The sequence below is a fragment of the Schistocerca gregaria genome, chromosome 9 (assembly GCF_023897955.1).
Source record: "Schistocerca gregaria isolate iqSchGreg1 chromosome 9, iqSchGreg1.2, whole genome shotgun sequence".
Classification (NCBI taxonomy): domain Eukaryota; kingdom Metazoa; phylum Arthropoda; class Insecta; order Orthoptera; family Acrididae; genus Schistocerca; species Schistocerca gregaria.
This window is the reverse complement of record NC_064928.1, coordinates 199,882,497-199,910,288: the sequence shown is the minus strand read 5'-3', so window position 1 is coordinate 199,910,288 and position 27,792 is coordinate 199,882,497. Positions and strand designations below refer to the sequence as shown.

Below are 27,792 nucleotides of genomic sequence, written 5' to 3'. Positions count from 1 at the left end.
ATACTTAAGGCCAACGAGAATGTAAACGTTGGTTTACTCAATCTTTAAGCCTTTAGAAAAGTATTTTATTTATCCTTTTCACAATGAGAATGCTAAAGTGTAGTGATATATATTTTGAAAAGTGGTTCGAAGCCAATATTAAAGTGGTTCAAAGGTCGAAGAAAGCTGAGAGCTTACGAAACACAACAGGACCACGCCCAATTCAACACGTTTTTCAAATCAAGCTTTGGTTTGAAGTTAGCTTTACTAATTGCTACATTTTTCGTTTGTTCATTTACAATAAATTAATCCGAAAGCTTTTTTAAATATAAAATACTGAATATTTTGATATAATCCGCGCACCGACACTATCAGATTGTCATCGATATAAGTTTCTCATTGGCTGGCAAGTAACAAAGCGCTTTTGATAGCCAATGGGATTATAGCTACATCGAAACTCCACCCAAGGTGCTTTGCGGCGCATTCGGTTCATTCCGCATTCGTGACGGACACGTAGTGGCTGTCTAGGTCGCTTGAGGTGTAGAAGGCATTATCTCAGCTTCAGAATACTCGTATCCGTGTCTAAGAAGAGGAAAATTAAGTCGCATGTCTTCCGCAGCACCAGGTGAGTAAAGCAAAGACATGATAATGTCTTTTTAAACGCAGTTAAAGAAAATGCTGTACCGCTACTGTTAGAAATTTCAGAATCTGTTTCAATTAAGGATTCACGTTAGCGGGCGGGGATCGGATTGCTACCGATAAGAAATATTCTAAGTTTTAGCCGCCGTACTAGAAACATGAGCGGTAGTTATGCGTCGTACATTACCTACCGCGAACCGCAGTTTCAAACAGCTTTTGGCATTTTGTAATTACTGCCTACTAATTCTTTTATTGTCTCTGCTGTTCCGATTATTTTTCGTCCGAATCACAGTGCACAAAGTTCTTAAAAAGTTGCGCTGGACATTACAAGTAAAATTACTGTGCCTTAGCACTCGTTAAGAGCGCGTACATCTGTGCTTTTTCCTTTGCTTTTTCCTTTGCGTTTCTTAACCTTTCTCTGATACTGAAACCTGCGGATGTCTTCAAACCGTAAGGTTGTAAATTTTATTGTTGAATAATCAGTGGTATCCGTAATCGAGCTTATTGCACCGTTCGCGCGTTTGCCATTAACCCAACCCTTTTGTTCTTGCGCGCATTGCATCACTGGGAAGACCGAGAGTGAATGGCATTACATTAAAGAAAGTGCCTTATTGCCCATTCGGGTATAGCAGCCACATTCCTTGGAATTTTCGTTGTAACATATCAGAATAAGTCAATACTCCACACACACCGTCAGCTACTAGACGCAAGTGGATTTTTTTTTTTTTTTTTTTAAAGGGATCCGCCCTGTTCGCCGAATTAATTTTTATTCCAATAAAAATGAGAGAGACTACAGACCAACAGAAACTGTGCTGTTTTCCAGATCTAATCACTGGAAATGTCACGTAGCGGTTATAAATCAGTTTCATTGCCCCTATATCATTCTGCCGAAGACACATTCCACACGGCAGTTATTTTTTGGTTCGTGCTTTAAAACAAAGCTTGAAGAATTTACGTCTTAACACTCTCCAGAGGAAAATCTAATTTTTCAGTACCAACAGGGGACACGAATTGAAGTTTTAACTTGCTCCTGTCCACGACCATTTCATTGACCGTGTGTGCCAACAAACACTTGGAAGGAAACTGTTTACAATATGGTGTGTTCTTCAGCAGATCTAATACTTAAAATGTTTGTGTAGCTAACTGATAGCCAGTTATAAGGCTATATGTTATGTATATGTATTTAGTATTCCGGAAACTAATTAAATTTTCACTAGGCCCTTTTCGCTTGCAGACTGAAAGTTCTTTTCCTTCAGTACTGGAACAGTTAAAATTTTTCACTGTCGGCGGATCGAAGAACATTTTACCCATAGAGTACATTGAGGAAACAAAGGTTGTTGTATGCTTAACTCACGAGACCCTAGATGATATCATTACTTGAAAGTGAAAATATGAGTGACTTCAGTCATAGGTTTGTTCGTGCGTGCAATGCAACTGAAGAAAAATTGTGAACTGAGTAAGTCATTGCATTAACTAATGAAGGCATTGCAACTACTGTGAAACTTATGGCAGAGCCCAGTCATCTAATCATAATACGGGGTTGTATCTATGTCTACACTTTGCAAACCACTGTGAAGAGCATGGCAGAGGATATGTTCTATTGGACCAATTATTAGGGTATCTTCGTGCTCCATTCACATATGGTTTGCAGGAGGAATGATTACTTAAACACTTCTGTACGTGCTGTCTGCTCTCGTCTTCGCTATTCCTACGGGAGCGATATGTGGGGGTTGTAATATAAGGGACGATCAAAAAATTCCCATTTGAATGTCACACAGTTCAGAATTGGTATGCCAATAAGGCAAAATTGTCATTGGCATTGAGACAGTGATCCCGCTGATACATCATGTTGACGATATCCAGTTGGTGAAACACCATGTTCTGCTGCATGAAGAAGTGCGTAACAGCCTGTTGTACATTCTCATCTGACGGGAACCTTCAATCCTTTGAGGCCTTTTTTAAGGGACCAAAGAGGTGATAATCACTTGGGGAAATCAGGACCATAGGGTCATAACTCCATTGTGTCCCACTTGAGTTTACGGGTTACATCTTTTGTGATATGGGGATGTGTGTTATTATGAAGCAACACCACCCACTGTTGCTCCATTCCACACTGCTGGTTTTCCACAGACGTGCTGCCCGTTAAATATGTAACTATTTTCAACATTACACGGCCCTGTCAGCAACTGTATAAATATTAATTTTAATTTTAAAAACTGACAGCCTCAGTCGCAAAGTTTACCTAGATTTACCTAGGTTTCAGTCGGGATAACCCAACCGCCTTCAGAATAAAAGTAACTATCGTTTGTCCATAGTGGACATCGTCGAGCTAAAATTACAAATCCATAAATTATCGTCAGACTGTACAAACTTATCTGAAACTGCCTGGGCCCCACTTTGCGACTGCGATGCGGCAGCCACGAGTGCTGTACAGTTCCAGTACATCACTCGTGGTGGCTGTACTGCATCGCGGTCGCGAAATGGGGCCGAAGCAGTTTCAGATAAGTTTTTACAGTCTGATGATAATGTATGGATTTGTAGTTTTAGCTTGATGATGTCCACTATGGACAAATGGTAGTTACTTTTATTTTGAAGGAGGTTGGGTTATCCCGACTGAAACCCTGGTAAATCTAAGTAAACTTTGCAACTGAGGCTGTTGGTTTTTAAAATTAAAATTAGTCCAATGAATGTCTCTGGTATTCATCCTATAGTAGCCACAAAAAGAGTAAACAGAGCATTGGTCCTGTTTGGGTACATTTGGTAATAACATTACTGAAGTTCAAATTTCCGCATTTACCGCACACATGTCAGACAGACACACATTGGGGCTTAAATACCCATATTGAAGTAATGCTCCTTTGCATATATGCTGCAGCATTGCCCTCAGATGGAATCTTTTTGATTGCCCCTTGTATATTTTTAGATTCGTCACTTAGTGTTGATTCTAGAAACTTATTAAGTAGATTTTCATGGGATGGGTTACGTCTACCTTCAACTACATGCCAGTTCCATTCTTTCAGCATCTTAGTGAGTCCCTCCCATGGCTCAAACAGAGCTGTGATCATTCGTGCTGTCCTCTTTTGTATTGATTCAACATCCCTTGTTAGTCCTGGTACTAGCCCCACACACATGGGGAATATTCCACAATGGGTCACACAAGTGTTTGCTATGTTATGTAATTTGAAGAATGATTTCATTTCTCCAATATTCTATCAATATACCACAGCCTGCCAACTTCTTTAGCTACAGCTGAGACTGTGTGATTGTTCAAATGGCTCTGAGCACTATGGGACTTAATATCTGAGGTCATCAATCGCCTAGAACTTAGAACTACTTAAACCTAACTAACCTAAGGACATCACACACATCCATGCCTGAGGCAGGATTCCAAACTGTGACCGTAGTGGTCAGGCAGTTCCAAACTGAAGTGCCTAGAACCACACGGCCACTCCGGTCGGCTGTGATTGTTCTATTTCATTGCTTACTTGTAGTAAGTCCCTAGCTAGTAAACACCCTCTTTAAGAGAACAATTTTTAAACTGTAATTAACAAGAGACAAAATTTTTCTAAAACTAGTCCTTTATTATATAATATTTTGTCTTTATCATAACTCAGAATGACTGAGCCCCACCTTATTGTACACACACACACACACATACACACACACACACACACACACACACACACACACACACACACAAAATTGCTGTGATTGTATGCAATATGTATACAGAAGAGAGAGAGATTAAAAATGACCTTAATAGAAATGTTTGTGAAACCGCAAGGACATTGTTGTGATCAACTGCCTAAAATATTTTTATCTGGAAGGAGGCAGTTAATAACTCTAAAGAGCAGTTAAAAGTTCAAGAACTTGATTTGAGGAGCGTTTAAAATAAAGTAACAGTCAACGACTCTCCTGTAATAGATCAGTGGGTGGAACATAGAAACATGTAACAGTAAGCAGCATTCACACTAACTTTTCAGCACCAGCTCTTTTTTATAACAAAAGTACACACATTGACAAACATAGAGATGCAGACACTCAAACACACACTACTGTGGCAATATCTTTAATCTTTAGCAGTTGTGGCTGGCCATTTCTCCAGTAATACTAGACATATGTTTGAAACACTAGTCACCAGGAAGAACTTCTCAACTTCGATTACAATCATTAGCAAGTGGTCAGAAACTACAGTTTTATATTCTTATTTTTCACAGTCAAAATTAGGCCTAACCTCAAAATGATTGATTTCAGAACAATACTTTATTTGTTATCTTCAGCCGTCATGGAAGAAATTTTTATCCTTTAATCCTTGCAGCGAAGTTTCTAGTTCCGGGAAGCTTTACGAGGAATTGCTACAACTAAAGCAATTCTTTGCTGGTGCTATCATCAGTAAATATGGAGACTAGTATGAATAATGGACATTTTAAATCTTTGTATAAGTAAACGATAAACTTAATGAAGATGCAACAGCATTATACTTTTTGTTTTAGTGATTGCAGCAGTACAAATGCTATGAATCTTGCCATGGCCATAGGAGTGAGAGATTGGGTGGCTGAGCAGTTGTGTGTGTGTGTAAATGTGTGTACTTTTTCTAGGAAAGGACTATTTCTTGAAAGCTAGTGTGAATGCTCTTTACTGTTAACGTGTTTTTGTACTCCACACATTAATCCACTGCAGCTGAGTGGTTGCCTTTCTCTTGTCTAAGTATTGCTCCATCCAGGATTTTCAATGTGTTTTTTTAGAGGTTCCTGTTTACAAACTTCAGATATTTGCAGACTGTGCCAGAAAATGAAAAATACACCAAAGGTGAAGCACTGGTGTGAACTTTGGACTCAATTCAGGAGCAGGATTTAAATTCATCTCTAAACATCTTTACTTAGAATTTTTGTGATTTGGCAAAACTGCATGTGGCAAATGTTGCAGTGGTATCTTAGATAAGGCTAGGCCCAATTCTTTTGACCATTCCTCTCCAACTGATCTTGTGCTTTGACTCTAATCATCTTGCTCTCAAAGAGACATTTAAGACTAACTTCTTTCTTAAAAAAAATAGAGAAATTAATCAAAACAACCCAATATGCAAAAAAGGAAAAGAGTACCGTAACTTGAAAATATGGAAGCAAAAGGTTTCATATTATTTATACTGCTATAATTATTAAAATAAAAAGTATTGTACTGTTGTATCTTCATTAAGTTCCTGATATAGCTGATACTTACATGTAGAATTTTATTATTCACACTGTCCTGCTTAGTCACTCATGATAAGGCCAGTAAAGAACTGATTTAGTTGTCACCAACCCTGAAAAGCATCCTGAAATCTCTCATTTTCATGTTAGGTTTCTCGACCGTAAAACAAGAGTATAAAACTTGAAGAGAGGGCTTTCCTCCCAGGGATTAGGGTTCCAAATATTTGTCGGGAGAAAGAGCTAGCCACAATTGATATAGATGAATACAGTGATATGTACAAATCAAGAAATGGTGATAAGGTAATGAATCTTTGTAATGGAAACTCTTCCAAGGAAAGATATTTGTACATCTGATATGCCTTGCATACTACACATTTCTGTCACTGGTAAACCATTCTGGAGAACAATACCACAGAACACTGAAGTTTGAGAATAGAAATGGAGGTTAATTTTCTGCCGACACCAGCAGGAGTATGCAGTGCAACAGTTACTAAACTGAAATACCTGGGAAGATCAACACTTACTTATTTCAACTGAAGTGCAAATCTGTGTATATGATGTCACTACCATACAATATCAACAGTATTACTCAGGCCAAAAGTTGCGGAACAAAGACAGCTGGAAGGATCCTCAATGATTCCATCTGAAATGCAGATATGTTCCCCGAAGTTTTGTTACAGCTTCTGTTCAGTTTATGGACAGTAATTCTGTTTTCTAGAAAGTAGTTACTCAATTTTGTATGAGTGTTATAATAATTCGTGGAAATAACACTAACTTAATTTAGTGATGCCATCTGTTTCCTTCTGGTTCCAGTGCATGGTATGAACCTCCAGGGAAATAACAATATGAACTTGGATCCATCTAAGGAGTATATTTGCGAGGATACTGCACCACTTAAAGACAATATTTGTATAGACGTGGAAGCACAGGTATTTATATATATTACACAATGTTTTACAGCATATACTGCAGTCAAATCTTCATGCCTCTTTATCTACCCAAGTAGCTGCAGTTAGCTGTCTTTCCTCCATTGCTTCTGCTGTTTACATTTTCCAGTCCTTTGTATGCCTACCTCTTTTCCACTTCCTGAGTCTCCATGCCCACTCTTTCTGAGCTATTCTGTCACCATTCATACATCTCATACAGTCATACTACGCTAACTGCTTCCTTTCCATCCATTATGGATGCGAGTTATCAATGAAACAATCAGTTTTTGATTATATCAGTTTTCTTCCATACCAGTTTAGCCTGACTGTTAAAACTGCTCAAAACAACCAGTTTCTAAAATACTTTCTGTAACAAAAGATAGAAATGGAACAAATATTGAAAGCTTTTGACTCAGTTTTAAGATACATAGACTCAAAATATTAAATGAAATACACAAATAAAAGAAAGTTTAGTCTGTCCACTGTTTGCCACTTTTCAGGAAAAGTGGCAAGTGGTTGAATACTACAGAAAATCACCATTGTTTTCCTACTGATGCTAATTTTTTGTAACTGTGTTCAGAAACCATGTTGTAATTGGGGATCATACCACTATTTGGGCATTATGATCAGTCATTGCAAAATGGTGAAAACTGAGGCTGAAGAACTATTTTTTGGGTTATCTTGTCTGTTTTCAGGGGCTACTAGTAGATAAAGGCATATAAGTAGATACAGGCAGCAGATTAGTTACTTTCTATTTTTATGAATGTTGTCAAGTTTTTAATTCATTACTGTTATCATATTTCCTTCCTCTTATTATTTCATAGACGTGGCAGACAAATCGCCATTCAATCTTTTACAGGAAATTAAGGATTGCACTTCATTGCTACATCTCTTCATAACTAGGCTTGGTGCTAATCTGCAATACAGCGGACGTCCTGTGACCACAGCGAGAAACTGCTGTATAGACCAGGCAGGGGCAACTCTTGCACACTGTGTGTACATGTGTAACTGAAGCCACAACACATGGAAACAGCAACTTTATTGTCTCAGCAATGCTGTAACAGTTTTTATGCCATGTGTCTGTTGCTTGTTTCTGACAGCACTGTTATTAAAATAGCACTGATCACTTTTCCCATTTTCTATAACAACACAATATTTCAAACCAATGAAAATTCCATGAATAAAAATTAGTCCTTAAAAAAAGTTTTTTAAAATAAAATGTTTTAGCACTGCTGCTGTGGCTAATTATTTTTTATTTTATAACCAGGACCAAACAAATACAAAAAACTGTTATGAATAACTAAAATGCTGGTATCTGTTGTAAATGGTCAGTTTTTCCCATTACTACTATCCATTGAATTTATTTTCCTCATTAATTTTCTGTCTTCATTCCTTATCTTGTTCGTGACTGGTTTTTTTTTGTTTTTTTTTTTTTTCTTAATTTCTTCTACAATACTTTATTTACATTGCAGGGCATCGGTGATATCTACAGTGAGCAAAATATGATGCAAGTGCGATCAAATGTGGATAACTTATCACTGGAGTCAGATGACAACTTTTTATGTGACCAACAGGGACTAAACACAGACCTTTCATTGTCTTAGCCATTGCTCCTAGTGACAGAGCCTATTCAACACGAAAGCTTCTTCCTCCCTGCATTTACCACTAGATTCTGTAATAAGTTGTGATTAAGACAAAATGTTAGCCATGAATCACTTAATTATATTATTCTGCTTATGCAGGATGGTTATAATTAAACTTTCATTACTTGAAATGTCTCCATGACAAACAAGTGGTCACAGGGCAGTGAAACTTCCTGAAACATTTGTAAGGACATGGAGAAGAGAAATAATGAATAAACCATGGAAAGAAACACATTTTAGTTTTCACACGAGAGGGGTAACATCTGTTAACTGCATACCATGTTTACATTCCAGGTTGCAATTGTTGTTTAGTGTGATGACCACCAGCATCCACAACAGCCTGGAACTGCACTTGAGACACTGTTTCACGATTGTTCACAGCACTTTTCGAATGTTGGACCACAGAATGTTCAGCTGTTGCCATGCAGCTCATGCACTGTTTGAAGATCACACATTGTGTCCAGATTCTTAGCCATGGCAACAGTAACTTCCTTAACAATCTGTGGTGCAGTTGGATTGGATTGTTTGGGGGAGGAGACCAGACAGCGAGGTCATCGGTCTCATCGGATTAGGGAGGGACGGGGAAGGAAGTCGGCTGTGCCCTTTCAAAGGAACCACCCCGGCATGTGCCTGGAGCGATTTAGGGAAATCACGGAAAACCTAAATCAGGATGGCCGAACACGGGATTGAACCGCCGTCCTCCCGAATGTGAGTCCAGTGTGATAGCCACTGCGCCACCTGACTCGGTGTGTGGTGCAGTTGGCCTCTCCCAAGAGGAGCAATTCCCAAACCCAATTTGAACTTCTTTATCATTCTTGAACCATAGTGTGGAAAAAGGACCTCTGCATATTCCTTTAATGCATCAATATTCACGAAGACTAGCAACCCTATTGCTGTTGTGTAGATAAACCAGCTTTACAGGCAAATCACTACTAGCCTTCTCCAGACCAAAGTTGAGTGCCTTCAGCTATAATGCACACTGATGTTTGTGTATGAGCCCTGCATCGTCACACCATTACCAGCACCTAACATCAAATCATGACATGAACACTGCTAACATTGCAAATCCTGCAACACACAGTCTGAATACCATTCCTTAAAGGTTGCCTGCCCATACAGTAAATAGTTCTCTGTCTAAACTGAAAGTTTAATTATAGCCACTCTGTAGCATAACAATTTGCTTCTTATTTCCCTGTCTTTCATTTACATCTATATGTCCTGTCAGAATCATCACACATTACACAAAATGAAAGTACATTTGTGAAAGATCTGTCGATAAATTCGAAGTTCATAAAAAATGGTGAATCCAAAATGCTGGAAAATTTGTGATGTGACTGCACATGCAGCTTTCAGAATCTGTTTTTAATCAGGATGTATTGCTGGCAACTACAGAGAATGTTCCTATCTTGACTGTGGAGTTTTTTTTGCTCATAGGATGATAGTTTATCAGTAATCGACAGCTACGTCACAGTTACTGTCCACAGCACCTTCTGCATGGGTAATATTTTCCAAACAGATTCCTTTAACATATGTATTGGTTTTCATCTACCTCAGAGCAAAGATTTTTCTAGAATCATTCTTAGAAATAATTGACAATCTATGCAGACAGTCAGAAAGCATAATAAAAACAACTGTGTATCTTCAAATACTGTAATGAAGTTCTCAAGTTATGAATGACAACAATGTTTGGATTTTGAATACAAGAAATCTTTTCTTTTTTTCCCAAATTTGTTAACTATTTGTACTATGCAGGTAGAAGATAAGAGCTGAGCTCATTGACAGAGACAATAAAAACAGCTTTTGGACGAATCCTTTAATGAGCTGAAGCGTGCGTGTGTGTGTGTGTGTGTGTGTGTGTGTGTGTGTGTGTGTGTGTGCGCGCGCGCGCTCCCATATGTATTCGAAATCTAGCTTGTTGGCAGGATTTGCCCAAAGCAAAAGTAAGTTGTCCCCTTTATTCATAAATTAACAACATTTTGTCAGAACGTTCCTTGCCATATTTAATGAAGAGATAAGCATACATTAATTACCTGTTCTTTGCTGTACTGCTGGTAGATGTAAAGGTGTTTCTTTTTTTACAGTCGTACAACAGAACTTTGAAGAAGAAAATGGAAGATCCTGCCGCTCTTATGCGACAAAGAATATGGGAATTAATACATTGCTTCTTCACTGATGCTTCACCGTGGGCATATGCATTAAGTTTTGCTGTAAGTAACTTATCTTTTATTCTTGGTTCAACAACACAACTCATGTTCATTCTACCAAATGTGCTAATTCTTTCAAAAAATGAAATAACAGCAACTAGGCCCTGTTAATATATAAAGTGAAGAAAAAACGCCACAGTTAGCAGTTGACATGTGATTCCTCAGCAAAATTCAAGACAAAATATATCTAGTAAGGCCTAATCCCACCAATAAGTTTAGTAGAAAGACAATTAAAAAAAACGAGGCTCTGGCAATGCAGTAACTGCGAGCAGCATGGCCAACAACAGGTAGCACGAATTCTGCTTTCTACCAGAGGTGTCCCATGAGCTGAATGAGATGAGGCAGTGCTTTGGGGAACAGGTGTGCAGATTCATCAATCTTAAGAATTATGTTTGCACCATTTTTCTCTTCCTTCTTCAGTTAAAGCATCGAATGGTATCTGATTTACACGGTCACAATGTGGCATATTGTATATTTCCTTCTGTTATTGTTACCTTTATTTAAACATTAAGACATAAAATGAACTCCTTACATGCATAAACAAGCACTTTGTTTTCATCTGTAACAAAAATTAAAATAATAGTGGATACAGTAACATCTTTAGTAAAAACGTCTTCGGTCTCGGGTTCGATCCACGCTACTGCCTAAATTTTGATAAATAATCAGCATTGGCGGCCGAAGACTTCGGCATAAGAAGTCAGCCTCATTCTGCCAACAGCCTTGTCAAAGAGGGTGGAGGAGCGGATAGAGGTTCAGGGCACTCTCTTGTTCTAGGTGTGGGAAATTGCCCCTAAAGGCGGCAGAATCAGCAATGATCAACGACATGAGGATGCAGAAGGCAATGGAAACCACTGGATTAAAGACACGAAACGTGTATCCACAGGACATGTGGCCTGTAGTTGAAGAAGTGTCATGATGATCTCTCCATTGGCAAAAGACTCCGGAATAGTCCCTCTTTCGGATCTCCGGGAGGGGACTGCCAAGGGAGAGGTTACCATGAGAAAAAGATTGAATAATCAATGAAAGGATAACGTTCTACGAGTCGGGGCGTGGAATGTCAGAAGCTTGAACGTGGTAGGGAAACTAGAAAATCTGAAAAGGGAAATGCAAAGGCTCAATCTAGATGTAGTAGGGGTCAGTGAAGTGAAGTGGAAGGAACACAAGGATTTCTGGTCAGATGAGTATCGCGTAATATCAACAGCAGCAGAAAATGGTATATAGGGGGGAGAGTGTGGCAGATATGATACTCGAGTTGGGATGGAAGTCATTACAGCATAGACGATTTTCGTCGTGGCGAGACCTTTTTACGAAATTTCAGTCACCAACTTTCTCTTCTGAATGCGAAAATATTTTGTTGAGCCCAACCTACATAGGTAGGAATGATCATCAAGATAAAATAAGAGAAATCAGAGCTCGAACAGAAAGGTTTAGGTGTTCGTTTTTCCCGCTCACTGTTCGGGAGTGGAATAGTAGAGAGATAGTATGATTGTGGTTCGATGAACCCTCTGCCAAGCACTTAAATGTGAACTGCAGAGTAGTCATGTAGATGTAGGTCCCGTGAGGTACAAAAAACACAATAGGTAGGCTATAATAGAGTGCAAATTACACTGCTCGCAATAATTCCTTTCACTATGTTTGACATCCAGGCTTATCTTCACAGAGCTGGTACATACATGTACAAACAACGTTAACTTTAGAGAACATATTCAAAATGGTCACCTTGTATTTAAAAACACTGACATTTGCTGTATCATACTTTGCCAGATCCTACACAACACACACGCATCCATCATTGCTGAAGTGGCATGCACATGAGCTATTAGGTCATGTACATCAATGGGTGGAGCACTATACATCTGTTCCTTGAAGTGTCCCCGTAAATACATTTCCCTGGAAACCCATTATTTAAATAGTTATGCATATTCATTCCAAAGTGTGGTGGTGCATTATCATGCTTAAACCATAGGTGTCGCCAAACAATAAGTGGAATGTTTTCTAATGCATCAGGCAAAGAAATGCACAATACAGGGGTGCATTCAACTTGGCTGACAATAGATAATGGCCCAAGAGCTGAAATATTACTGTATCTCATTGCTATCTATCAGCACCCCTCGGAGAGCATTAAAGATAAACACCAGCCCTAATTGTCCAATTATATATATCTCCGATATATGTTAGCACTAAAATTTAATATATGTTAGCACTAAAATTTAGGCACTAGTTGATTTGTTATAAACAAATTTAGAAATGTAATTGTTACCTGCAACATAATTGGTCAGAAAATATTATATTAACTCATAACTAAGTTGAAAATAGGTTCACCTTGTTTAGCACTGTGATTGTAAATTTTTAGCAATGTGTATCTCATATTCAGTTTAACTTTTAATTGTGATTTTACATAAAGTTGTAATTTTCATTATCTGTAATTGTTAACAAAAGTATAGATAGAGGTCACACAGGTGCCTTGGGGCACTCATTTTTTGGTGGATTACTTATTTACAAGTAAAGTTGCCATATTTGAAATTAATTTTGTCAGTTCTTTAATTAAGGACTTCACTGAATAGTGTGTGTGTGTGGGGGGGGGGGGGGGGTATCTCATTCAGAAAAATTAGGACAAAAGATATACACATCCTGGAATCCAATAAATGGTAAAGATAATTGAGATGGGTGCTAACTTTAATTACAGACAGCTTTTAAGTTGATTAGTTTTTGTAAAGCTGAAAAGAATGGAATGAGCTTTTTCTAATGAATGGTGCCAATATTCATAATAAATTTATGAGAAACATCGGATGTCTAGTGTTTTGGCAAAAACACAGTGTGTTTGGTTATACACAGTTGAAATATAAATGAAAAGAAAAAAAAAGTTAATTACTTGGTATGGGTAGAATATTAGTAAGAGGCACAAGTTACAGCTTGCTGTGTTTCAGAGAGAAGACCTTTTAAAGGGCTGAACTCCAACCATTATCACTCTTAGAGTGTAAATAATATACTTCATATCTTAACAGTTGTGACTGTGATGTTGGGGGGGAAAAAAAAACACTAATTTATAGCCTGACTTTCCACAAGCATATTTCTGCTTTTTCAGTTTCCATGTATTATTTTTGGTTGACTGAGTTTAATCTTTTGTGAAACTCGACACTGATTAAATCTGCTAGTTGAACACTAGTTATGAGTAAAATATCATTTGTTTCAGACACTCTTTACAGTTCCCTTGATGCATTGTGTTGATATGCAGTGCATGGAACGCTGTCTGCCAGTCAGTGTTTGTGAGTATAAAAGCATCTCCTTGATAACTTTCTGGCTCAGTTTCATAAACTATAAACTGAAGCAATATTTCTTCTGTTTCAGGTAACCTATGGTATACAAAAGTTGTGGTCATTATCTCATTGATTATTACAAATTTGCTATTGGCTGTACTTTTGAGTGTAAGTGTAATATTTTTCTCTTTCTTTTAACAGAGTGTAGTGTATTTTACTATGAACTCTGCCGATGACTACTTCATGTATTAGTATAGAAGTAATTGTAAAAATGCAGTGTTTCAAGAGAGAGACAAACCAATTTCAATACATAGGGTGTCATTAAATGAACAATAAATACTTGTGAATGTAAGGAAACTCTTGAGTGAAACATTAGTATAATCATGAGGTCCAGTTTCCAGTACAGAGTATCAGCTATCAGTGATCAACACAAAATAAGTCTGCTGAGTATGGAAGTAACTTTACTGATATATTTGTGGATTCAGAAATATTAAATAATATTAAGTTTAAATAAAATTTTCCATATAAACCAATGGAAAGTTATTCTAATTCTTGGGATCGTATGGGTTCTAACCTATATTTTGATGGAAACTGCTTCCATAGCACAAAAACAGAGAGAATAAGAAAGAATGATTGTAGGAGCTTCAGGATGACAGCAACAGAATTTCTATCTGGTGGGATGAATGACAGCTTGCTTTAAAAGACTAATTTAACTGAATGTTGATTACTAGGAGAAAATCCACATCATATTTGAAATTCAAATAATTCTTTTTCAGGAACTCAAGGCAATAACATCATATACTGATTTTTTTTCTCCTTTCCTTCTCTGACAGGTTAAAAGTGAGTTGGTGAAGCTCTTCAGCGTATTGAATTATACGCTGCTAGTAGTTTATTATGTGCTGGCGTTTCTGTTATATGTGGCCATAGAGCCTTACGACACCCACTTAGCACTGCACATGATTTGTGTTACCTTGGCTCTAGCATGTGAGTATTTTCATAAGTTAATGACATGTGATAAAGTTCTAGACACTACTTGACTCTCAAAGTGAAATTAAATGAAGTGTCTAATGGTGAAGGTTGCATTATGTTCTTGGGTTACATCCCTTGTTTCAGCTGAAGCATGTTTTTGTTTTCTGATAGTAAAAACTTTTACATTAGTAGGTACTTGAGGGCTGTGCTTTTATTTATTTTTTGTCATATTCTAAAGAACTTTATACGTGTTTATAAATATGAGACAGAACTTCTAGTTGCCTTCAGTGTGCAAATGCTTAATACTGCCAGTACACACACATGAAAGTAAAGTGATGTGGTGTTGTTTTCAAACAGTTTTTGGGTAACAATCCACAATCAGAAGTATGTAACTCTACTCTTTAGTAAACAACTGAAGTGATTCCTCCTTGCATCCTTCTGAGTAGTATTTTGTGTTATGCTCTCACAACCTCATAAGGTACTGTAACTCTCTTCTCTCTCCTTCTGCTGGACGACGAAGGAATACAAATGAAGTTATGAGGATTTCTTCCTGTTCCAACTGCATGTAAAGCACGGGAAAATGCTATGCTTAGAATCATGTGTATGTGCTGTCATTAGTCTAGCATTATAAACAGATGGCTGAAGAATAAGCAGGTTCTCCTTTATTATGGGATCTGTAGAATAGGATGAATGAGTGTATTAGGCCTATTATTTATGCATCTTACTCTCGTTTTACCTGCCATGTTTCTCTCTATCTTGAAATAGTAAATAGTGGCATGATGATTTGTTTGAGAGGGCTGAAAATTAAAACAGAGATCAGCAGATCTTTAAAGTTTCATTTATTTTGTCTCAGGACAAAAAGTATAATTTCCACACAAAAAATAGCAGTGATCAATGAAATGAAAATATTTAAAGTTCTGATAAAATAATCTAATCGTTAAATAATAGCAAAAGAAAATACATAGAAAAACATATTTGCTAGTTTTCAGAACCAAGGGTATAGTTCATAGTTTTAGATCACAGTGTTCTTTCTGACCGGTGTCAGGAAGATACTGTACGAAAAGAGGCATGACTTACTGGGATAGTATGTGAAGGAAAAATGGATTCATTTATTTGTGTAAGAGTCTTGCAAATCTAGTATAGACACTGAATGAGCCTTTAAGTGCTACAGACATTTCTTTCATTGAGAAAAATTCAGCAAGAAATAATATTACATAATTATTGATGACATTTTACATGTATTCCATCAACGGATGGTACAATACTGTTTTCCTTGAGGTTCTCTTTCAGGATAAAAACAGTCCTCAACCTAGCACTGTTTTACTGATGAACTGAATTTATCCTTGTTTGATGTTCTTTTTATCTCCATAAAGCATTATGCACTTTGATGTACAATGCCTTTTTTAGAATAATGCTATATTCCATTTATTATTCCAGAAGAATGAGTCTTTGGTTCTGAAAACTAGCAAATTTATGCCTTTGTATTTGTATTCTGCTTCTGCCACTTAGTGATACATTTTCTCTATGCACACTGCAAATAACACACACAAAATGGATGGATACATAGTCATTCCTTGTAAGAGTAACACAAAAGAATGGCACATATAAAATGAAATCTGTAGGCTTCCTTTCCCGCAGCGATACAGTAAATCTAACGATGACCTTAAAGTAATGGGATAGAAATTGGCTATTGTGCATGATCGTCCTTACTCCAAGTGGTGCAGCAACTCTATATACTGTAGCTTTGTCTTGGTAACAAAGAAAGATGTCTCAGCGAATAACAAACCACACCTTATCAATAGTTATCCATCCATCCGTATGACTTGTATATTGGCGATCTTATCTGGGAATATACTACACTGTTCATTACTGCCCGCATATCCTTTATACAATTCTCATTAGCTCAAAGTAATGAGCAAGTTCCCCTTCATATTCTGGGAGCTGGATTTTTGTTACTCCATGATCTGGTACACTTCCTGCAAAATGTGTCAGCATGTCAAAAGCACATGAACAGGATGAAGGGAAGAAAAAGTCCAACTTGTAGGCACAGGGAACACAGATCTGTACATTCATGTGAAATGTGTGAGGAATGGTCAGGTATTATTATGTTAGAGAACACAGGATATTGCTAGAATATTGCTCAGGTGGGTGGGACCTGTACCAAATGGACTAACAGAGAATACTGAATGCCTACAAAGATGGTACATGAATGGTCACAGGTTTGTTTAACCAAAGGGAGAGTGTCACGGAAATGGTGAAAAACCTGAAGCAAACTATCCCATAGAAATCTGCTTAGAAAGGTTCAAGAACCAAGATATCACTCTCTGGCCTACTGCCAGAACACATTTTGTTAATCACACAATGTTTCCTTAAAATGATGGCATGAGACTGTCTGGCCTTGGTTGCTAGTTATTCCTGACAAAAAGAATCTCAGTGTAGCAATTCTTTTAGAATACCTGGAAAACATGGAAATCTCAGTGAATTACATTTTACCTGAAAAAATTAGGGAATTTCAGAAATCTTGTAAAACCTCAGGAAATTCTATGTTTTTAGTCTAGCATTGGAATTTAATTCTAGCGAGTTTTACAAGTCACAAATTTTAAAATACTTAATATTTCAAAGTGTGTTACTTTTACGAATATTATTCTACATAAAATATTGATGTTTAAAAGCTACAATCAAACTACTGCTTGTGGCCACTATATCCCAGCTGAAAGGAAACAAAAAGTAGTTGTTGTTGTGAGATATCTTTTGGACACCGCAGAGCCAAAATTCACACTGTTTCAGATCAGGTGATCATGCAGAATATGCATCTAAAACACCTCTGGAGATAACACATTCATCAAAGGTTTTTGTAGTGTCAAATGTGGTTTGTCACATATTTTTCACTGGGTGAGTGACACAAGGTGAATGATAACAGTGGTTTCCTCACAGTTGCACTCTTCGAAAGTGAGAATGACATGTTGTATGAGGTGGTCTTGATAACATGCAGATGTTATGATACACTTGATAGGTCATCCAGGTGTATTGTGGCTCTTTGTGCACAACACGCGGTTAAACAGTACCCCTAATTTGGCAGTTGTGTGTATTCACTGCACCCTGTAGTTTAAAATGTGGCTTGTCACTCCACAGAATATTGCCCAGCTACATGTCACCAACTTCAACCTGTGCCAGAAACTGAAGAGGAGATCCAGAATGTTGCTGTGGATCACGAAGTTTCATTTGCTCCACCGTCAGGATCTTGGATGTGTACCAGTGTAATGTAGACCACAAAACTTTCTGTACTGTTGACCATGGATGGACAATTCTCACGTCACTTTATGAGCACCAGCAGTACCCACGCCACATGCTGAATGGTTAGTTACAGCAACGCCAAACTCATCAATAATGTCCATCAAGATAGGAATCTTTCCTTTTCCAGGTGCCACTCCAAGCTCACCTGGGTTTTCCAATGACATTAATTTCTTCTTTAAACCATTCAGTGAGATCAGGCCTCTCCTCAAAGCTTTCAGCTAGCAATATTTTCTCAATGTAGCACTGTGATTGCTGTCATTCCCATAAAAAAGTCTTACTAACAGCACAAGGTCAAACTTCTTAATAGCCATACTGATAATTCATTTTATGGCTTGTCAAATGACAGCGTAGATGTCATATCATTATACAGTGTAAAGTGCCAGATTTGAACCTGGTGACCAAAATTGGAACTAATTCATTTTCCAGCATAAATTGGTTCCACATTAATGGGTTAGTGTGTCTACCAAGTTTCGCTATATTATAATTACATCTCATACTGGACCTCCATGAAAAGATGCACTTCAGTTATAACTGCCCTGCTTGCTGCTCCTGTAGCTATAATGATGACAACATTAGACTAGTTACAGCATGCAGACAGGCGTTCAGGCACTCATTCTTCCAATACTCCATACCAAAATAGGACAGGAGACAGCCTTGAAGTGGTACAATGAGAAATACCCTCTGCCATGTTCTTCACAGTGCTTCCAAATTTCTTTGTCTCCACACCAAAGTTTCCTCACTTCCTCTTTATTATCTTCGTCTCCCCCACTGAATTGTCAGAAGCCCATAGCAGCAATGAAATTAACGGAGAGCAGCAACAACATTTGTGAAACAGAAAACAGGGTGAATGCACCATCATGAGTAACACAGCTAAAATTGTGGCAATATTTATAGTACTAACTTTTGTGAAATCCAGCTGTTATGTGTGCTGTGGCTACGTAAATAGTCCTATGCATTATTGTTTTTGTGTTGCAGATCCTAGTTGGGTTCTGAGCCGATCAATGACAAAGAAACCAAAAGTAAGAATTGTGTACGTATCTCGTGCATAGTTCTTCACAAATGTCAGTAAAAGTTGCACCAGTAGAGCGAATTTTGCAAATGGTGCCCAAGTATTGCCAAAAGATCAGGCATAAGGTATTAGTATCATTTTAATCTCTAATACATGTAACTGGTAGCTTTTCACTTTAGTTAGCATAATAAATAGGGTATTTCAATACATAAAATGGTCGATGAAGTCAGCACAAAAGTCAAGTTATTAAAGACCAAAAATTGTTAAAATAATGCTGTTCATTAAAAATCAAAGATGGCTCTTATGTTCCAGTGCTTTGTTAAGTATACAAAAGAAACAAAATCTATTTACTGCACAAGTGTCACAATGTCAGTTTAATTTGGAAATCTGATTTTTGTGCTTGTGAAGTCACTCAACACCTCAACTATAATGAGAATGGTTACCATTACCCCTTCCATTATTAATTTGACAACAGTAGTTTATAGTGTTGACACTGTCTTCAGTACAAAGACACATTTGATGCAGCTCTGTCCTGTTTTAAGTTTCTCCATTTGTGCATAACTACTACAGTGTCAGCCACATGATAAAAGTACCTGGAGACCACTATGTAGTGCGTAATTGACTATGACATACCGATCAGTATAAAAGCAGGGGGAAGGGGGTATTGTGTTGTCAGTACAGAAGTAGTAACAACACAGTGGGTTCGTCAGGGGAGCCAGTGACTTCAAACATGGCCGAGTCATTGGATGTCAACTGAGTAACAAATCCATCATGGATTTCAAGTTGCTCAAGCTGAATGGTGGTGGTGAGATTGTAAAGTGGAAACACGAAGAACCAACAACAGCTGAGCTAAGACCAGGAAGACGACGTATAGTGACGGGCAGGGACCGTCGAGCTTTGTGGAGGATGCCTGTGAAAATACATAAAATCAGTGGAAGGTATCACTCTTGAGTTCCCAATTACTACCTGCGGGCCATCTAGCACATGACTGTGCATTCCTGTAGCATCAACGGCCAGCCCATTGCCATGAAATGACATCAAGAAGGTGCTGACCTGCACATCAGTGGAAAAAATGGACAGCACCACACTGCCGGTAAGACAGACTTCAGTGCTCCTTGTAACACTGATTTAACTAGCTGCCCGTTGCTGGTAGGCACAGTTTGGTTGCAGTTCTTGAAAGCATCAGTACGTAGTAGTAAGAAGACGATACTTAACCTTCATTTTGCAAATAGTAATACAGAGTACAGTACTTGTATGTATGAGGCACAAAGCACACAGGAATCAAGAGATGTTAAGTTAACTTTGTTTTCATTCTAGAAAGACGGAGTTCTTCCAGTATTTTGTACAGACAATCAGATTCCTGCCACTGGGTATCGCAGCTTAGCTCCTCCATTGTGTGTTTCAACACTGACTCCTGGAGTGACTGACACAAGAGGGGGTGGTTGAGCAGTGACATATTTTTGTAGTCATTGCTAAGCAATGATTAAAGTGGTGACACCACTGAACAGTGGATGACTGGAAGTGAGTGATCTGGAGTGATGAATCACAATATACACTGTGGCAACCCGATGCAAGGGTTTGGGTTTGGCAAATGCCTGGAGAATGTTAACTGTCATGTCTAGAACCAACAGTGAAGTGTGGAGGAGGTATTATTACAGTATGGAAGTGTTTCTTCTGGTTAAGGATGCTGCCCGTTATTGTGCTCTAGAAAACACAAAATACGGAAGGATATGAACATATTTTACAGCAGTGTGCACTACATTCAGCAGAGGAAGAGTTCAGCGATGAAGACTGATTGTATCAGTACAACAGCGCATCTTGTCCCAAAGCAGGAGCTTCGACGTAGTGGTTTGTGGACAATAACATTTCTGAAACGGGCTGGTGTGCCCGAGGTCCTGACATGAACCATATGGAACACCTTCATTCTAGATCCCAGTGTCCAACATCATTACCTTTGGTTTCAGGTCTTGAGGAAAAATGGGCTGCCATTCCTTCCACAGACACCTAATACAGTGTGTCCCAACAGAGTTCAAGCCATAATAAAGGTGAAGAACAGACATGTACCTTATTAATGTCGACTAATACATGTTCAGCTCATCTGGCTAGCCGCACAGTCTAACATGCCACTGCCCGAGTGAGAAGGTGTGCCAGTCCCTGGCACAAATCTGCCTGGTGGATAGGTGTCGAGGTACGGTGTGCCGGTCAGCCTGTGGATGGTTTTCTATCTACCTCGGCGAATGCGGGCTGGTTCCCCTTATTCCGCTTCAGTTATACTGGGTCGGCGATTTCTGCGCAAACACCATTTCCACGTATGTATGCACCATAATTATTCTACCACACAAACATTTGGGGTCACACTCGCCTGTCATGGGGACCAGACTGCACAATAACACTGGGTTCAGTGTGGGGTGGCAGTGGGGTGGGTGGACTGCTGTGGCCTGTTGTGGGGTTGTGAACCACTGAGGTCTACGGCAGGACGAAGCCTCTCTGTTGTTTCTAGGTCCCTAGTTTAATGCATCCATACATACAATAGGTGTTTGGATTGTTTTGTTCAGATAGTCTTTCTGCTCGGAGGTACTTGGCATAGACAAGCCTTTGTCTCATTTTAAAAGTTTTATCCTCCTAACTTCCCTTTAGTACTATTAACTATCTCAACGAAGATAAAAATTCAGTCACTAGGTGCACAAGAAAACCTTTATTTGGTTCATTTTACCAGTTTCCACAGTTTAAAATTACTTCTTCAGAAGTGAAATAGGGTCAAATCACTGGGAAGCCAATGTCAAAATAAGAATCAGCCAGTAGTTTCCTTTGCTGCAGAGTCAATAAAACACAGTGAGATCTCTAAAAATACATGATAGGTGCGAGAAGCGGCAAACAAATGTCAGATTTCACATTGTAAATAGTATGCATGAGAAAAGTCGGCCATCAGTTTGGGTTTGGCAAATACGTGGAGAACATTACCTGATCTCTTGTGTAGGACCAACAATGTATGGTGTGAAATATGACATTCAATTGTTTGCCTTTCATCGCACATATTGTATATTTTTAGAGATGTCACTCTGTTTTTACTGACTCTGTAGCACAGGCCACTACTGTGCAGTGTTTATTTTGAAGTTGGTTTACCAATGATTTTAGCATATTTCACCTCTAAAGATGACAGTTTCAACTACTGAACCTTGTAAAGTGAACAAAGCGAAGGTTTTCTTCTGCAGTTGAAGACTGACTTTTTATGTTTGTTGAAATATTCTGCAGGTTTTGAACTACAGCCGTGAACAAAATCATGAACTATTACCTATTCTGTGCTATCTTGGGATGTGTCTTATCAACATTTTCCTTCTAGCTTTTAAGTTGAACGATATATTTACTTTTCTCTCTCCTCTTTTGTCCTGTTCTTGGGATGTGTCCTATCAGCATTTTCCTTCTAGCAGTTAAGTTGAACCATATATTACTTCTTGCTCTCCTATTTTATCCTATTCCTTTTCATTACATATCCAGTCTACACACTTAATCTTTAGCATTTTTCTTTGCCATCACATCTCAAATTTCCTGTTCTTATAGGTACTGTTAATCTCACGTTTCACTTCCATATGTGGCTACACTTCAGGGAAATACTTTCAGAACAGACTTTTAAGGTATTTTAAGGTATTTTATCTTTATATATTGACAACTTTTTACAAAGAATGAAAAATCCAGAATGGAATGTAAAAATATTATGAAAAGGCAACAGTGTCACAAATAAAGCTTTTAGCTAGTAATGCCTTCGTCAAAAGTAGACAACGCCCCCCCCCCCCCCTTACACACACACACACACACACGCACACACACGCACACACACACACACACACACACACACACACACACACACACACACACACACGCGCGCGTTTGAGGAAAACTGGATGCACAGATTATTAATAAAAAAAGCTTTTATGTCTTACCTGTAAGGAATAAGAGAATTCCAAGACATAAATGAGCAACTGCCAAGGTGACGTTTAGTATCTCAGGTTTAGTCTTACTGAGTTTGTGTTAAGAGCATTAAAGTTGTTGAATTTCATAACATATGTATTAAGTCATTTACGTTACACTATAACATATACTTCTCCAAAATGTCTCATATATGTGTAAGAGATGACCATTCCAGGTGATTTAGTTTGTACTGTCAGTTATTTTTGGTTCCTGACAAAGTTTACTATAAATAGCATCTGCTTAAAATCCATATTTTTGTTGTTTCTTATCAGAATTTTCATCTATTTGTTTATATTTTTCAGAAAATACCACTGCTCCAAGTTGCTGCCACTACTAACAAATCCCACTTCAGAATCAAGATCAAACATTGCAGATGTAAAATAATGTCAAAGGGGAGAACCTCAGTTATACGGATGGACATAACACATTTTGAAACTGGAAATCAAGTAACAGAGCTGTGCCAACAACCACAATATCAGTCCTCATATCTTCATACTAGGCATGGAGAAAGACTGTGAAAGTAGAAGATAACTACATCATTTATAGCTCTCTTAAATCATTCAAGAGATCCAGAGCAATCATGAAGGGCCTCTAATATTTGACAAAAATTAGAACCTTAGACTCAAGGAATTTTAATTTATCGGTTCATCCAGAGAGTTAGCCAGCCATTAGGCCATTAAACAAAAACATTGACTTGAGGAAATATTCAAGGATTAAGAATGTAAATACCAAAAATATAACACTTATGGAAAGAAGGTGGTGGATGGCTTGATGACTTGAATGTTTGGGTCACCTTATTGTTAGCAGAGCGCAACAAATGTTTTGTGGCCAACTGTAAATCTATCCTAGTGAATTAGAGACATTGTTTATTTCCTTCTACAAAGTTTCAATTTGTATTCACTATTTACTTGTGTCTGAGAGTGCAGTATGTGGTCAGCACTTTCTCTTATTCATAGCATGTTTTCTTTCATCTATTTTGCCTCTCTCATTTTTCTAACTGATAGGCAATCACTTATTAGTAGCACATGACGTAATGCACTATCTGGTGGCCTCAGTGCAATGTGTGTCATCCAAAATAAGCTCTGTGAATATTATACAATTTCAAAATTATATCGAATATTTTGTAGATCATGAATTTCTGAACAATTTTTAAGATAATAACTTTCACTTCTGTATTTATTATTCTCTGTTACCCACAGAAACAAGTAGTTTTTCACATTTAAGTGATCAGATGTCATCAACTTGTGCTTCAGAATTCACATTGTTTCATCCTGACCAGTTTGTCACAATACAGAAATGCTGCAAGTGTGGAAATAATCATCATCTTGACATACCAGTTTTGGAATCCAAAGAAGAAAGTAAATAATATGAAAACAATACCTCACAGGTTCACAGTAGAGCTAGACATTTTATCAGCCAGGACTTTCCTCATTCCCAAATGCCCAATGTAATAAATTCACTTGAATTTAAAAATTGTGGATCACTGTATTCAAGTCCACACAATGTCAAAGACTGCTGTGCCATATCAAACTTTCCATTTTTTATTTATTTATTTATTATTATTTTTGAGGATAAGTGACAGTCAGTTTGACTTAAATTTTAACTCCCAGATGGTAGCAAAAGTGACATACAGAATTTACTGCATGAAAGACATGTTTCTCATATGTCTTCCATTTTTTATGTTGTGTGGTTGAAGCTGGACCCCTGGATTCTTAGAAACTGTTACTCCTAGTCAGTGGCCCCACTTTCACTTGTGCAAGTTATTAATCTTTGTTAACTCATGGCATAGACTGTTTTACATGTTCCAGTGATCAGATGGGATGTATAATTTGTCTCTTGGACTTAATTTCAGCCTGGTCCATGTGCCATCATGTTTAAAACCAAGTGCATATTGAATCTGTTCACCTGTTCAACAGTTGTGTTCAGCCCTCCTCCTCTGTACATTATAATTACATTGCTATTTAAAAAGCAAAGGACTATTATTTAATGTTGATATAAGATGTTATCCCTTTGTTGAGTCATTCTTCACTACGACATTCACATATTATTTCACTTAGAACATGTAACATGGAGTGATCAGGAAATTTTCTTCAAAACTTAAAAATTAACATAAAATTCCATAAAAGGTAAATTCAATATAGACACCGGGTCTTGGGTTAATAGTGAACATAAAAAAACTCAACAGTTTGGAACTTACATGTGTTTTTCCAGGGATCAGAAGTGTTCTGTTTAGTATAAACTTTTCTTGTTTTTGTAAGTTTCATTTGTTAACCATACTCTCTTCCTTAAACAGAATGAGTTAAAACTTATTCACATAGAGGACACATACTACTGTGGTACGTGTGAGTGCAGTGAATACTTTAAAATAGTGGTCAAATTCCCCAGCAGGAGCAGTGAACTTGTTTATAATGTGTGTGTAGCTACTGGACACTTACTAGTGTTGTGAGTGTGAGCACAATTATTATATGGAGGTGGCAAATGTCCTCCCAACAAGGCTAAGCAGTTTGTACACTTGTGGATTAAGTATGACAACCGGACACTTACTACAGTTGTAAGTGTGAGTGTGATACATACTGTTTGATAGTGCGGATGCAGAAGTTCTCCTAACAGAGGGAAGCAGTATGCTTATGCACAAAGGACTCTTGCTGTCACTAGAGAATAAGTTTCAACTAGATGACAACTGGACACTTACTACAGTTGTAAGTGTGAGTGTGATACATGTTGTTTGATAGTGCGGATGCAGAATTTCTAATAGAGGGAAGCAGTATGATTCTGCACTGAGGATTCCTGCTATTGCTAGAGAATATGTTTCAACTGGATGTATCTGTTCCTTGTGTTTAAATTCATAATATGTATGGTTATTTTCAGTAAATGAATAAATGCACAATTGATTTTATTTTGGAATAATTTTTATATAAGACATAAGGATCCCGTGAGAACTGATTTCCTTTCTTCCCTCTTCCACTCTTCCTCTCCTTGACCACTGATTACCTCTTCATAAAAGTTAACAAATCATTGTGCTGCTGTGATGTATCTGTACTGTATTTTTTCACTATAAAAGTTGATCTCCCTGTAGATTCTCAAATCCGCAACTCCCATGGCTCAATTTGCACATGCATTGTAGTTGTCAGTTTGTTCTAGGTTACTGGCCCATTTTCATATTACGTTTGAGATGATTTTTAAATGGCTACTATCATGTTCCTCTTCATCATTCAGCACAAAACATTTATATTGTGACATTGGTCTTATGACATCAATTTCTTACATCTCATCTATGTAAGAACACGTCATCTATGTCAGAATAATGAAGTGATTTGTATCATTACCAATTACACAGAATTCGATTTCTCTTTTAGAATGTACCCCCATGGTTCCTAACATTTACTGAAAATCAAAATCATCTCTTACTGAAAGAGACAACGAGAGAGATAAGTAGGGGCTTAAGAAAGTAAGTTACATGTGTTGTGCCATGCTAAGACCTTTACACAACAAGAGTGGAACATCATCAGAAGATAGTGTATATTCTGGGTTTCCTGTAGAGGCAGCCCTGCTGCAGAACAGACAAAAGGTGCATCGAAGTGTAGGAGAGTAAAATGACACAGAAACTGAAAATATACTCCAGAACTGAAGTACGTAGGACAGTAGGCAAAATGTCTAAATTACCCACAAATTCAATGCCCTGTCTGACCATAGTAAAATGGTACCTAAAATTTGATCAAGGCCCCACATACAAGGGTTACATTGATTGGGAAGGAAGGCCATCTACACTGACCACTGACAACAATGTCCAAGCAATCTTTTCAGGAACCTGAAAGAAAATCCGGGGAAAACAGATGCCCAATCCTCAGGATGTTCACACAGTACTACTCAAGTGGCTTCATGACCAAGGAGTGGATTTTTGTCTACAGGGAAGTGAATGATTTGTAAAATATTCTGATCAATGATACAGGGACTTGGTGAATATGTGGAAAAAAAGAGTATCACATATCAGTTTTACTTTGAAATGTAATACAGCATTACTTTGACTGCCATGATAATGTGTAATTTATGAGGAGTTTTCAACACGAAATGCAACACTTTTTTTTCTTCACTAGTTTTGGTTGTGAAATAAATGTGCAATTTGTTGTGTGACATCATGGAATATTTCCTTTTCAGCCCCTGTCGTTTCATGAAGTATTGATACATGCCAATGCAGTAAGTAGCCTTCAAATTGTGTCTGTTCCAAGCAGAGAGCTGTCATTGAGTTTCTTTGGGTGGAAAACAACAGTTTCAAAATATTCATAGGCACTTGCAGAATGTTACGGAGACCTTGTGCTGAACAAAAGCCTAATGAGTTGCTGGGCGAGGCATGGGTCATCACAGCAACAAAGTCGAGCAAACCTGCCTGACACTGGCTGGCCACACACAGCTGTTACTACGGTAGTGCTGAAAAGTGACCATGAAAACACCAACAAATTTCTCTCCATGAGAAAGCCAGGCCTGACCCAAGTCTGCCCATCCGAGAAAAGCTTACACGACTTAATTGGGCAGCTCCTTCTCATCCATCCTGCAGCCCAGATCTCACACCCCCTGACTTCCATCTGTTTGGTCCAATGAAGAATGCACTATATAGGAACCAGCACATGGATGGAACCTTGTGAGGTTATTGATGCAATAAGACAGCAAAAAATTGGCTATGATGTTGACCAGTAGAATGTTACCATGTGCGCATACAGTCCCT

General features: G+C 37.9%; 2 protein-coding genes across 2 annotated transcripts in view; one reads left to right on the top strand and one right to left on the bottom strand.

Annotated features, from left to right (window-relative positions):
• Positions 1–27,792, bottom strand: part of LOC126292035 (amyloid-beta-like protein) — a 1,795,419-nt gene that overhangs the window by 674,071 nt on the left and 1,093,556 nt on the right. The window lies entirely within an intron of this gene.
• LOC126292048 (uncharacterized) lies at positions 401–25,968 on the top strand. Its single transcript, XM_049985850.1, has 8 exons — positions 401–604; positions 6,618–6,733; positions 10,455–10,580; positions 13,771–13,843; positions 13,926–14,002; positions 14,668–14,818; positions 19,073–19,231; positions 23,375–25,968. The coding sequence occupies exons 1-7, from the start codon at positions 586–588 to the stop codon at positions 19,144–19,146; spliced, it is 636 nt and encodes a 211-aa protein (XP_049841807.1). The 5' UTR covers positions 401–585; the 3' UTR covers positions 19,147–19,231; positions 23,375–25,968.

Bases quoted from the DNA above. Each gene is read 5' to 3' on its own strand.
- LOC126292048 (XM_049985850.1), top strand. The intron at 10,581-13,770 runs GTAAGTAACTTA...CATTTGTTTCAG, and splicing joins CATATGCATTAAGTTTTGCT to ACACTCTTTACAGTTCCCTT. The intron at 14,819-19,072 runs GTGAGTATTTTC...TTTGTGTTGCAG, and splicing joins TGTTACCTTGGCTCTAGCAT to ATCCTAGTTGGGTTCTGAGC.